We start from the raw sequence: 14662 nt of genomic DNA on the forward strand, positions 1-14662 counted from the left end.
GTGTATCCCACTGGCACGTGCTATGATGTCTGGCTGAAACTAATCTGTGGAATAGAAGGCAAGCGGCTCCTTTCTCTTCCCACCCCCATTTTTTTAAATATAGGCCTAGTGCGTCATTGCAGTAAACCATAGCAAATGATTTACAGTAAATGCAGAAATTTCTCCTCTAGCATGAATGGCAGCAACAAACCACAATCCCCTGGGTAAACTTGAGGATTGTTGTTTATTTTACTCCCAAACCACAGAGGGAAGTCAAGGTTTATTTCTTGGCTTACCAACTGTGGTCTGTTCATAGTGAAACAAACCACAATCCTCAAGTCCACATGTTACACTAAGCCAGGACTGTGATTTGTTTCTCCTGCTCACTTTGTGGCAGGAGCCATCTTTATGTTACAAGTAAGCTATTAACTATGGTTTACCATGATGGGCAAATGCAGTAAGAGTGAAAGGCCTGATGCTTGGTATTAGTGATGCACTTTATGGGAAATGGTGTTGTCAGAATCTTGCATTTTGATCCTAAACACTTGTGTCTTTCTAACGTTTTGGAAACATGCATGGTTAGCATTACCGAAAAATCCTTAAAATATATCCAACTAGCAGTTTCGGAGTGGAACTAAAGTGTTGAAAAGGGTCTTAGAAAATACAGTACCTAGAAAGATTACTAATGTGACCCCTCTGCAGAGTTACAACCACAACATGTCTGCCCAGTTGTCAGGGAAAAACGCCTGGGCTTACATAAACAACAAACATGCTATCCTCCTTTAAGAACTGATTCACATTGGGTGGTTGAAAATATTTCAAAGAGTAATTTTCCTTTAAATTTAAAGCAAAGGATGAAGATAATCCAAGAGATACATAATCTATGAAGGTATGTAGGCTAACACTTCTAAATTTTGTTATTGCAATTACAAATTTTAAACGTTTGTACAGGTTACCTTGGACACAGGAAACTATGTACTCTGACATAACACCTATGTATAAAATATAAAAGCAGTGTTATAGTACTGAGAAGGACATGCCTTATTGCTACTGCAATTCTTGCTTTTATATTATACCGTACCACAACTTATTTTGTGAATGTCATTTGCATAAATTATTCAAGTTTGAGAAATATCCACACATTGTGATTCTACAATATTTAAAATAAAACCATTTTCTAAGGTCTCTTTATTAAGAGAAATAAAATTGTCATCTTGTAATTCTCTTAGGCCAGACACAAGGGTTAAACCTTTTCTTCTTTCTTCCAATTTGCACAATGAAAGCGGCTGTTGCAACAGAGATTGAAGAGCCTTTATCTAATGGTGCTTCTACACATTCACAATCTGCAATTGTGAAATTGGCTATGAATGACCAAAGAATTACTGAACATAGGTTTTTTTTAAAGGTAAAACAAAATCCTTGGTTTCCATGAAAACACCAGGTTGCAATTTGGACACTTGAATCAATTTCAGTGTTTTAAAGCTAAGACTGAGAAAGGCATATTTGCTGCAACATCTGGTGGCAGTAATAACTTACTTTCAAAGGTATATGACTAAAATTTGCATAATTTATATTTTTTTATACTAAAGAGCATTTTTTTTTATATAAACCAGAAAAACCCTAAACTCTACAGAGAAGTTTTTTACCTTCAGTCACTGCTGCAGGTAAAGTTGACATCAAGCTGTACAGCGCAATCAAAAACATACTTACATCTTAGCTCGTTTTACAGGTACAGCCATAATCAAGGCACAAAGATCTTCTACAAGTATTTATCTTCAATAAAATTGTACAAAATAATATTACACTTTACAGTCTGTACAATATAATAATAAACCAGCAGTAAAACAAAAATAATATATATATTATATATATATTATATATATAGGGAGAAGACTGTTGTCCAAAAATGATCTAAAGTAGTTGGATCATTTGTGGACAGAAGAAACAAAAGTGAGGGTGAATTTTCTGCCTAGATGCAAGTAGTCTGAAAAAGTAGCTCTGAATTCAAATGCCTGAGGTGTGTAGAGACTCTTGGCTCCAAACCTCCAGAAAAATTGCTCGTCTTCCCTGTGCCTCACTATCTAGTCTATTTCCTGTGCCAATAATGGCTTAGAAGAGGAGGTCACCTTTGTCAGCTGACCTGCAACTCAGTTATGTTAAAAACTGTGACTAATATTGTGGTCTGCTACATCACGCGTGTATATATCCTCAACAGTATATCACAACCCTAAAACAAAGTGCATTATTCTCCCCCCACCCAATCTATCTTCAGCATCACGGTAGAAAGGAAACCCATGCACACTGCAAGTATGACATGGTGTCGCCCAACTAGCAGATACCAGCTTGAACAAACCTGCTGGGGGGGGAAAACAACTAGCAGGCTATGTCCAATTAAAAACAAAACCAAAATGCAACCAAACCTAAGGAAACAGAGGTAGCCCAAGGCCTTAGTGGAATGACACAGAAGTGGCATATAAAAATAAAGCACACACATCGTCCCATAAAGCATGAACTGGGTTGAAAGGCTAATCAAAGTAAACAAACTGAGGAGGCAGACGTGTATCTATATAGCATCTCCCTCTTACTTCACATGAAGAAGTCAGAAAAAAAGATGATGTTTAAAACCACAGGCTCCATGGTGTTCTCAATTACAATAGTTCATACTGCCGAAGGTGCATTCTCTGAATGATGTCTCTACAGTCGTTGAACACTCTGCGGATGTTTTCTGTGTCAACTGCACATGTAAAGTGGGGGTAGCAGTAATGCTTTCCATCTCCAGTCGCCGTGCTTATTCTCTGCAGGGGGAAGAAAACCAATACAGACTCAAGACTTGAAAGGCACAAACTACCTGCCATTGGACAGCTATCAACACAACAAAGTGCTGCTTTGAGAAGTGGAAGGCAGACCTGGAGATGGCAAAGTGTGCGTGCGTGTCCAATCTAAAACCAGAGGGTTACACGCATTAATCTTAGTTACCTGGTTCACACAAATGGGCTGGAGGTGAAAGGCAAGCCATTCTAAAAGGAATACCAGATAGAAGACAAAATAATTCTACGTAGCTAGACAAGTGACCAGGCATTTTTTCCTGATTTATAAAACGGGGACATAGTTGATTAATATTTAAATAACAGCTGGATTTCAAGCTGCTACACATTTTCTATAACTTTCAAAGATTATACTAAAACTCCTTTCTGATCAAATGAGTTTATCGACAGTAAATTAACACAGCCAGTCAATGTTTTTTAAAGTGTCACTTACTAAAAATTCATCCCGGATAAAAAACTTTGCTCTTGTAACTTTGGGGTCTTCTCCTGCATCTGGCGTTGCTGTTAGGAACATTAAATAAATAAGTAGTAATCACATGCAGATACAAAAAAGCAAAGCATGGTTAAGGCAGATTAGATAAGCATGGACAATTTACTGCCTTTTATGTATCAATACAATTTTATGGCTAATACTGTCAAACGTAAGAACATTTATTAACTTCATTTCACACACTTAATCCCCAGAAGTCCCTGAACAAGCAACATTCCTTGCAATAGTAACATTTAGGTACATCATTATCTACAACTTTATACTTTCATCATTGTAATATACATCAGCTAAAATATTCCCATGTGGGCAAATGCTCTCTGCTCTCTTGATTACCGTCTAACCAGTGGTGACTGGTGCTCATTGGACCAGTAGGGAGGCCAACAGTATAGGTGGAGCCAGAGCCAAGGGCAGGTAGAGACATTTGTATCGGTTTGCCTCCCTGCTGAGTTCTATAAGGGCAAAACAGTCTGAAGGAGGAGGAGGAAGCAGGCAGCCTTTAGGGTGGTTGTGAACAGGTTAAGAGGGCTTGGCATCAAGGTAGGTTTGGTGGGGAAGTGCCCTAACACAACGCAATAGGAAGAGGAGTTGGAAGAAAGGAATTGCTCAACAAAGCAACAGTTGTCTGAGATAGGAAAAATAATACACAGAACGCATTAACATTTAAACAAGTAGAGGATTTGCTCCCAGGCTATCTACATTTTGGTTGTGGCAATGAAACCTTCATACATGATTCTCATCTGGTGTAGTCACATGGAATGCTCAGTAGTTCAAGGAGCTAAGCAGTTTTCAGTCTAGCTTCTCTTGAGTATTTGTTACTTTGTCTGGTAGAGTTTGGGAAAAGAATCTGGAAATTAAGAAACCCAAAGGGCAGGAAGTCCAGAAGCAAGAAGGCCAATGAAAGAGTGAAAAGCGGGCAAGGGACTGAGAAAGATAAATATGAACAAAAATTAGGTAGAAAATGAGATAAAAAACTTACTGAGGCAAAGGGAGACTAGAGAAGGGCTCTGAAGGAACAGTGATTAAGATAATGTGGAAGAGTAGAGGATTGTTAGCAAGGCACCACAAGGGCAGGGATCTACAAATCTGACCTTGGTAGTCAGCCAAAATTTGTGCCTGCCAGTGGCCCCACCCCACCTCTGAGGGAGGTGCTGGGTCTTGTTTCTGATATCGTACTGACCTTCATTGACCTGCAAAGGCATTCTGAAATGTGGGGACATGGGAAGCTACTATTTGTCCATGTCAGTATTGTCTTCGTTGACAGGCAGCAGTTATCCAAAGCTTCAGACAGAGGAGTTTTTCTAGTCCTACCTTGAGATATTAGTGATTGAATCTGGAACGTTTTGCACTAGAGAACTATGGCCCTCTGAAACTGGATGCAAAGTCAGGAAAGAACTACCTTTCTGAGCTCTACAAGTTTGGGAAGAGGAAGGGGTTTATCAAAAAGGTTGTCTGAGGCAGCAGCTGTTAATTGCTTCTGTCATGACTATGTCAGAGCTGCACAGGGGACTGGCGTATCTTGTCAGATCTTCTGCTCAGACCTGCTGCGGCAGAAGTAGTGGGTGCTACTGAGATCCCACCAATCCTCAGGATAGTCTGCAGCTCAGCCCAATTGCTGGAAGTTTTCATCACTCTTTCCTCCTTCCCTGCTGGTTTTCCTCTCCTAGGTGACTGCCAAGCAAGGCCACACTTCCATCTGAACTAACCAGCCTATTGGTTGTCTAAAGGTTTATTAGTGTTACTTGGAACAAACTATATCTTAACTTCTGCGTTGATATATTTGCTTTGATATATATGTGTGACATAACTTTTGACATTAAAGGAAACCAAAGATTACCCTACCTACTTAATCACAATGCAGATAAACTCACCATCTTCAGGTACAGTGTAACGTGTGAATTCAGGAAAATAATCTTCAATTTTAGACTTCCCTGCCAAGACTTTTTCAGCCAGCATATCTTGTTTATTCAAAAACAAAATGATAGAAATTGTCCGTAACCACCTGCAAAGACCCACATGTTAGAATAATCTCATACAAACATCATTCAGTGTCCTAATTTCCAACAGCAGCTAGCCAGTTGCTTCTGGCAACACAGAAGCAAGGCAAGGAAGCTTGGAAGCAGGGGGGCCGACTTGCCCCCATTGAGGGGGCCTGGCATCTTGTGATGCGTCCTGCCCCCGCCTGCCGCACCAGTGCTCACTCAGTGGTGGTGGTGGGGGGATGGGGAGCACAGAAAGTGATCTTCACTCTCTGCGTATCCCATCCCAGTCTGGTGTGCCAGTGCTTGCCTGGTGGCAGCAGAGGAAAGCTAGAAATGCTACATACTGTCCCCCCTCCCAATATAGTTGCTCTGTTGTATGGGAATTTTACCTGTTGTTCCAGATACTTTTGAAGAGGTCCAGGGACTCCCGTAATCTGTTTGTGTTGTTATCTTCCCTTATGACCATGTTGTAGCTGCTACAGGCCACGACAAAGATAATAGCTGTGACATCTAGAGGAGAACAGAACACCCAGAGAATAAGACTTTTACTGTGTTGCGTTCACTGCCACAGTAAATAAACATGTTTTATGATGGTATTTATATAAATGCAATCTAGGATATACAGACAAAAGGGTAAAGATTTCTGAAGGTTTAGAAACTCAGATCAATCTAAATTATGTACACTTACAACATAAAATAAGGGGGCTGGAAACATTCTTAGAACACATAATGTGAATATATTGCTTACCGTTAAAACACTGGATCCATTTTCTTCTTTCATCTCTCTGACCACCTACATCAAACATGCTGTTGAAAAGCCAGAGGGTGTTACGTTTTGGCATGCACAAGGAAAGTTACACTTTGCATGCTATGTTGTTAAACTTCCAAATGAAATGGCAGTATTTATTGCATGAAAAAAGGGACATTCCCGCAGCTTCCCGAAAATGTTTTATTTATATACTAACAGATAGTTGGGGAAACACAGATCAGCTGTGAAGGTGGGGGGGGGGGGGAGTCTGGCCGAGAGTGCAAATTTACAAACATGTCTCAAAGGCAAGACCCAAAATGCAACAAGAAAGTGGGCCAAACAAGTCTACTGAGAAAAAGGGGAAGGATCCTCAAACTCAGGCACAGGCAAACTCGGCTACAACTCCCATGATCCCTAGCTAGCAGGACCAGTGGTCAGGGATGATGGGAATTGTAGTCCCAAAACATCTGGAGGGCCGAGTTTGCCTGTGCCTGCTCTAGTGATTCATAGGACAGAAGGAATTAACTTGACATTCCTACAATACTTTTACAAGGCTGAGAAAGTTATTCAGCTTTACTAGAGTTTTATAAGCACTGTTTAGTATGTAATCATTTTGAGAGGCAGCATATATTTTAGGCCTAAGAACATTCCAGAATATACCAAAAATTTCAAATGGGTAAAAGTATTAAAATGGTTCATTGGGAATGCTTCATTGCTGCAGTCAGACTAGAAAAAAGTATTAACAGCAAACATAGACTAGATGTTAATTAAACTTCTCTTTGTAGTAGCTATCATTGCTTTTGTAGGTATCAAATATAAAAATTCAAAACCCAGTGATTTTAATGTGCTATTTGAATTAGGACTCGTGAAATAACACTTCCGCTCTTTCATTATCATTATATAAAGCCTTGGAAAGACTTCATCTGAAATTTGAAAGTTCAAGGACCATAATTTTCCAAAAGAAGTAAATAATCAGCAACGGCTTGTGCAACAAATGGAGCTGTTGTATACGTTTCAAGCTTTGCTCTTCTCTTGTGCAATCCTGTTGCAGCCCACAAGATTATTTGAAAAAAAAATGGTTCTATAATTTTTTTTAATTCAATTTGGTCGCCTCTACTTTACCATAATGACAAAAATTACAGATTACTACAATACTAATGTACTCACTGAAAGTTTACTTTATCTACTTGGAATCTTGTCTCAAAAATCCCCGATGTCAAAACCCTACACCTCAAGAGATCCTGGAAAGGAAAAACAGAATCAGAAGTATGTAGTCTTTTGGTTTAAAAATGCACTTGTTTATACTAGGAGTACAGGAGTAGCCAACGTGGTTCTTCCAGATGTTTTGAATGACAACCCTCCTCACCCCCCGACTCTTGGCCATTCTGCTGGGTCTGCTGGTAGTTGTTGCCCACAACATCTGGGAGGCATCACATTGTCTACCCTGGACTATACAATTTTAACTGATATATCAACATTTCAGGGCAACTGATGCACAATGTGAATTGACACAACTGTTTCGTCAGCTGGCTCTGTCTTCTCGGTAACTTCTCAAACTGCACAGTTCTTACCATATCTGGCTAAATTCCCTCTGAAAAGGCATGCCTCTGTGTCTGTGCCAGACACCATGATGGCACGTGCCTCACAATCAGCAGTGAAAAGGTCTGATGTGTTTTGCTTCTTGGGCATCAGGAAATGCAAACAAGGTCAGGCGATATTTACTTTTTGATACTGGCCAGGATCTGAAGACCTGCTTAGAATCAAGCAAGGTGGAACTATTTTACTTTTGTTCTTTGAATGGCTGCCTCCACCCCACAATACAATAAATTGTTTTTAATCTCCCCCCCCCCCCCCCCGCTTCAAAAGCAGTCTGCCACATGGCATGGAAGGGAAAAGGTTAAAGACCCTGTTGTTCACAAAAACTAAATTCACCAGTCATGGATGAAGGACTAGAACACTTCAAAAAATGATGTGCGTTCTTTCTGTGATTGTAATCTCTGAATTTTAAGGAAGCAAACATGACAGAATTAACTCATCCTTCATCTGATACATTCCTCCCCACCTAACGGTTTAAAATTAGTATATTTAAAATTAAATACTATGGGTTGCATCCAGTGGTGTCTGTGCACTCATGAAACAAATCTACCAGTAGAACAGGGACGGAGGCAATTTTTTGAAGCCTGTTCTGGAGGGTCCCTCAGGAACCCAGAGCAGGTTTCAGTGGCATAGAGCATGCAAGGGAAATACCAGACACTGCATTCCTGTTCCACTGACAGTTTTATTCTCTCAGCAGATGGACACCACTGGACACATTTTTTTAATAAAAGAAATGAAGATGGCTTACAGTTCACAGCCAGTTGTTTCCCACTTTACTCACCTGATCTGTGGGTGTGTAATCAATCAGACTGACACTGTCTATTCTTTCTAGAAAGCTGAAAGAAAACACAGCTGTTAACCATGGAAAATCTAATGTATCTAAAACACCCAATAACAGCTGCCTCATCCCCACTATTATTATGATACATATGGTGGGTAATCGAAGAAACATGGTTAAAGTTGCAGCCAAAACACCATTTATCCAATACTTTTTACAGTACAAGGGCCCCCAATAAAAGCCTATACAATCCAAATGTTGGATTAATTACCTGTCAAGAAAGATGTAAAAGGTGATATTCAGAACTTTAAAAAGCTAATGCAACAAACAAAGAAGTTTAGGCAACCACTATAACAACCCTGTGGATGTGCATGGTTTAGTGTATCTCTGCAGAAACAGTGTAGCACCTTCACTTTCTAAAATACAAACTTTTAAGAATTCATCATGCATATTTACTGGCCATCTTATTGGCCAACTAAGAAATTGAGTAGACCCCATTAAAATGGAAAGACTTGTCTACTGATTTCTTTTTTTAAAAAATAAATTTTTATTGTTAAAATAATTCAACATTAATACACATACAAACATACATTTCATACAACATACCTACATACATACAACATACCTACACTCAATCCCACAGATAATTCCCATCACCATCCACCACCACTCACCCTTTGTGTTAGACTTCCAATCTACTCAATTGCAATTTCTTTCCACTTCTATTACTTACTTTCACACACCTTTAACCTAATTTCATACTTCTTTTTCTATTACACATTGTTATCCATCTTATTTAGTATTCCAATATTTGAAATGAAACTTGTTTATTCTAATAGGAGTTCTGATTTTTCGATATAGTTTTGCAAGTATCTTTTAAACACTTTCCAGTCCCTGTCTGCCTTCTCTTTTGAGATCCTTCCAATTTCTCCCATTGTTTTGGATATATTGTAGTATTCCAATAATTTGGCAAGCCACTCTATTTTTGTTGGTACAGTACCTCTTTTCCAATTTTTCGCACTCAATAGCCTTGCGGCTACTGTTGCGTATAAATATAAGGTCTTGTCTTCTTCCTTTAGGCTTCCTGGTACTATTCCCAATAAAAAACCTTCTGGTGTTTTCCTAAATGAATATCTGAACATTTTTTTCATTTCGTTATATACTGTTTCCCAAAATTGTTTGATGTTTAAACAATTCCACCATATATGTATCATAGTACCTTTTCCAGTGTTGCATCGCCAGCAGACATTGCTACAATTTTTATTCATTTTTGCTATTCTTTCAGGTGTTAAATACCATCTGTGTTGCATTTTGAGATAGTTTTCTTTTAATGTATAACACATAGTGAATTTCATATCTTCCTTCCACAATTTTTCCCATTGTTCAAACATAATATTTTTCCCACTATCTTGCGCCCATTTGATCATTGATGCTTTAACCAATTCATCCTTTGTTTCCCACTCTAAGATCAAATTATACAATTTAGATATTTTTTTTATTTTTCTTGTATTAAGTATTTATCGAATTTTGATATTTCTTTTTCAAATCCTAACTTTTTGTCTTTCGCTAATCTGTACTTAATTTGAATATACTGAAACCAATCACTAATATGAGCTTTAATTTCTGTATAATCCTTTAATTCCAATTCTCCGTTTTCTTCCTTTAATATCATTTTATAGGTAGCCCAGTTTTCTTTCATATTTAATTTTTTCGCTGCAACAATTTCTGCTGGCGATGCCCACCAAGGAGTTTTCGGTTCTAGGAGTCTTTTATATTTCTCCCATATTTTATATATAGACTTTCTGACTATATGCCCTAGGAAGCCTTTATGCACTTTGACTTTTTCATCTATTAGATAGGCATGCCATCCAAATCTCGTCTCTACTCCCTCTAAATCCAATACATCCGAGTCATCTAATTTGATCCATTCTTTTAGCCAGGTCAGACCCACCGCATCATGATATAACTCCATGTCAGGGAGGCCAAATCCTCCTCTCTCCTTCTTATCTATCATTATTTTGTGTTTTATTTTTGGTTTTTTCCCTGACCACACAAATTTAGCCAAATCTCTTTTCCACTTATTAAAACATTTATCTCCTCCTAGTATTGGGATACTTTGAAATAAAAACATCATCCTTGGTAATATATTCATCTTTATTACCGATATTTTCCCTAGTAAGGAAAGATTTAATTCCCCCCATATTTGCAAATCATTTTTTATTTCATTCCATGTTTTCCCATCTATAGTGTTTGCTGTTAAATTTATTCCAAGATACCTTATTTTCTTTTTAATTTCCAATCCTGTAATTACTTGTAATTTCACTTTATCTTTTTCTTCCATATTTTTCACTAATATTTTGGTTTTCCCATAGTTTAATTTGAATCCTGCTAATTGCCATATTCATTTATACATTCCAATATTCTAGGTGTGCATTGTAGGGGATTTTCTGTTGTGATCATAACATCATCTGCAAAGGCTCTTAACTTGTATCTTTTTTCACCAACTACTATTCTTATTTGGCTGTCCTGCCTTATTTTCTTTAATAGAACCTCTAATAGTATTATAAATAACATTGGGGATAGGGGGCATCCTTGTCTTGTACCTTTAAAGATATTGATTTCTTCTCCAAATTCTTCATTAATAATAATTTTTGCTTTCTGTTGGTTATATATTGCATTTATACCTTTTTGGAATTTTTCGCCTAGACACAATTCTTTTAATAGTTTTTTCATAAATTCCCATGAGACTTTATTGAAAGCCTTCTCCGCATCAATTGAAATCAGGGCTGCTTGTTTATCTCTTCTTACTTGTAGATATTCCATTATGTCGATTATATTTCTAATATTATCCTTTATTTGTCTTCCTTCCACAAATCCAGCCTGATTTTTATGCACTATTTTTCCTATAAATTTTTTCAACCTGTTAGCCAATAATCCTGCATAAATTTTATAATCCGAATTCAACAACGAAATGGGTCTATAATTTGAGACAGATTCCAAGTCCGTACCTTGTTTTGGCAAGAGCGTTATATACGCTTGAGTCCAAGAGTCTGGAATATTCCCCTTCTCTACCACTTCCTCTATTACTTCTTTTAGTGGGTCAATTAATTCATTTAACATTTCTTTATAGTATTCTGCTGGTATGCCATCTGGACCTGGGGATTTCCCTATTTTTAATTTTTGAATTGATTCCTTAATTTCTTCGGTTGATATTGGTTCATTTAAGAATTTATGGTCTTCTTCTGCTATCTCTATTAATTTATTTTTCTTTATATATTCTTCTATTTCTTCTGTTGGCACTTCATCTTTTTGATATAATTTTTTATAATATTTTTCGAATTCTTTTTAAATTTCTGTCATATCCCTTATTGTCCTCTCTTCTACTTTTATCTTATTTATTAATTTTTCATTTCTTTGTTTCTTTAATTGCCAGGCAAGGATCTTGCCTGGTTTATTTGCCCATTCAAAATTTTTATATTTCCAAAATTTGATTTGTTGTTCTACCTCCTGTTCTATAATTTTATTGTATTCTACTCTCAGTAATTTAATTTCTTGATTTAATCTCTCTTTATTTTTGCTTGCATAGGCCAATTTTTCCTTCCTTTTAATTTCTTCTAAAAGCTCCCTTTTCTTTTTTTCTTTATTCTTATATGCTATTGAGTTTTGTTGTATGAAATATCCCCTAACAACTGCCTTCCCAGCATCCCACACTGTTTTTACATCTATCCCTTTCCTCCAGTTGTTTTCAAAATATTCCTTCATCAACTTTCTGGCTCCTTGTATTACTTTTTGGTTTTTTAATAGGAAAACATTCATTCTCCAACTTGTCTACTGATTTCAATGGGGCTAGTTTGATTAACGAAAGAGCTCACCTTTTATTTATATTTGTTGTATGTGGACCACTGCTTGCATTTTTTTGCTCAATTGTGGTATTTTGTTAATGCTTTTACTTGAGTTTTAAAATATTTCCCCCCATAACCTATCAACAAGATAACGTGGCCTGCATTATTTTAGATTTAGGAACCCTATGAATCCACCAAAAGGTTTATTTTCACAAGGGATACAGGGCACAGCTATAAGCATAAGACAGGGAAGAACCAAGACAAGGCTCCTAGGAAAGATGTACGTATTAGCAGGATTAGCCCTGACTCATATTACCTGAATTTCCAACACCTGTTGCTATGGCAACAGGCTGACTACCAGGAAATAAAAGTGTGGTGTTAAAGTTTTAAAGAAGAGCAGACATCAAGCAGAGAGAAATGCTAGGTTATTTCTAGTTTACAGGAAATGAGAAGTTGTTGTTCATTTGCAGGCTTATACGTCTCTCCTCAATAAACCACTTTAGTTTTGCAACAGCAGTGGCTAAACTGCAGCCTCCAGGTACCAACAGCCCCAGCTAGCGTGATGAAGCACCAGGAATGATGAATATGGAATCTCAACAAGATCTGGAGGGCAACAGATTAGACACACACAGCCCTCCTGGTTTAGAGGATAAACCTAAAACCTCTCTCTTTCCCAGAATAGTAGAGCTATTGTAATTTGGAGTGCTGGCTTGATTTGACTGATTTTCTAAGGCTTATGATGCCACTAAAACAGACATATAGCCCCCTTTCCTGATGTCATATTGTATGATACAGTTGTGGAAGGATCACACTACTCTGTGATTGGAGCTTCCAGCACATTTTCCTTTTGCTCAATGCAACTACAAGCACTTTAAGATTTTTATTTGGGCTGTGACACCGCTTTAAGCACAGCTGTTTCCCTGACTCCAATCACCTTTCAAAACTGCTGCTAGAGTGGCAACAGAAGAGGTACTCACATTGTACTGAGAGAAAAGAGTTAACTTCTCCCTCAGAACAATGGCCAGGATCCAAGTTGGCAGGGATAATAGCAGCAGCTCTAAGTGAAAATACACAACATTTGGAGATCTGATCACAGATCCTCCACAGCATATCTATTTTGGCAAAATCTAGTGAAAGTTACAAGGCAAAGTGAAGATTTGCTTAAGGTTGGAAATGGCAAGGTACTTTGTACTTACGTCCATGCCAATCCCTCCTCTGCAAGATGAATGTCACCCCCCCCCCATGCATAGTAACAGTGCAGAGGGATGAGCTTTTTGGTAGAAAGGCAATAGCAGCCTCAATGGGACCCTGACAACCTTCCTTCTCACACATAAGTATTTAAACCCTGTGCATGACAGGTTGTTCTAAGGCACTTGTTTTTAAACACACACTACCTTTATATGCTGCTCAAAAGTTCTCGTTGCATCAGATGTCTGATAAACTTCTAATGATAATACACCAACCATATGCAAGTCCCCTCTTAATATATACAGGATATCTATGTTTGCATATGTAAAAAAATTAATTCCTTGTGCTTTTTCGTAAAATCTGAACAACACTTTACACTCAAACATTTATTTTTCTAGGCATGAAACCACAGTAAACAGTGTTGCCCTTGACTGCCACATAAAAAGGCTTAACTGACTTCATACAGCTTTTGTGAGAATCCTATAGTTCAATGAAGTAGCACATTTTCTTAGAAATCAGTTGCACAGGGTTCAGTGGCGCTGTGGTCTAAAGCACAGAACCTAGGGCTTGCTGATCAGAAGGTCAATGGTTCAAATCCCCGTGACGGGGTGAGCTCCCGTTGCTCGGTCCCTGCTCCTGCCAACCTAGCAGTTTGAAAGCACGTCCAAGTGCAAGTAGATAAATAGGTACCACTCCAGCGGGAAGGTAAACGGCGTTTCCGTGCGCTGCTCTGGCTTGCCAGAAGCGGCTTAGTCATGCTGGCCACATGACCCAGAAGCTGTCTGCGGACAAACACTGGCTCCTCGGCCTATAGAGCGAGATGAGTGCCACAACCCCAGAGTTGTCCGCGACTAGACCTAACGGTCAAGTGTACCTTTACCTTTAAATGTGCTTAGGATCATGCCTTAAACAGGTTTGCTACTTAAAAAAGTAATCCATCTCAATCCTTGGCCACAAACATTCCTTGCAGCAAAGTGAGCTGTTTGTCCAGAATATAAAACCTGGGAGAGAATTTTGAATCAAGTTATATGGCTGAGAAAATCGGAAGGACAAACAAGTCGATCCTGCCTGCCAACAGGGAACTTCCTTTCCCTGTGCATCTTACTGTGTTTTCCTTTACCACTTTGCTCTAACATGAACTAACACTGCAATAAACTGCCCAAAACAGCAATAGTTAGAAGACTTCTGAATCTATCTTAAATATTTCACATTTGTTAAAGAGAAAAAGGCCAAGATG

At 38.2% G+C, this 14662-nt stretch overlaps 1 protein-coding gene across 7 annotated transcripts in view; it reads right to left on the reverse strand.

Moving 5' to 3' along the window:
• Window positions 1-1137: 1137 nt before the first annotated feature.
• Window positions 1138-14662, reverse strand: part of GNAL (G protein subunit alpha L) — a 180060-nt gene continuing 166535 nt past the window's right edge. For all 7 annotated transcript variants that reach the window (XM_081205624.1, XM_081205625.1, XM_081205627.1 and 4 more), the window contains 7 exons: window positions 8399-8453; window positions 7189-7262; window positions 6022-6080; window positions 5663-5783; window positions 5163-5293; window positions 3238-3305; window positions 1138-2774 (listed from right to left, as the gene is read on the reverse strand). In XM_081205624.1, coding sequence (XP_081061750.1) covers window positions 2628-2774; window positions 3238-3305; window positions 5163-5293; window positions 5663-5783; window positions 6022-6080; window positions 7189-7262; window positions 8399-8453 — 655 coding nt within the window. In that variant the 3' untranslated portion in view covers window positions 1138-2627. The remainder of the gene's footprint in view (window positions 2775-3237; window positions 3306-5162; window positions 5294-5662; window positions 5784-6021; window positions 6081-7188; window positions 7263-8398; window positions 8454-14662) is intronic.

The sequence above is a fragment of the Podarcis bocagei genome (assembly GCF_964188305.1).
Source record: "Podarcis bocagei genome assembly, chromosome: 8".
Classification (NCBI taxonomy): domain Eukaryota; kingdom Metazoa; phylum Chordata; class Lepidosauria; order Squamata; family Lacertidae; genus Podarcis; species Podarcis bocagei.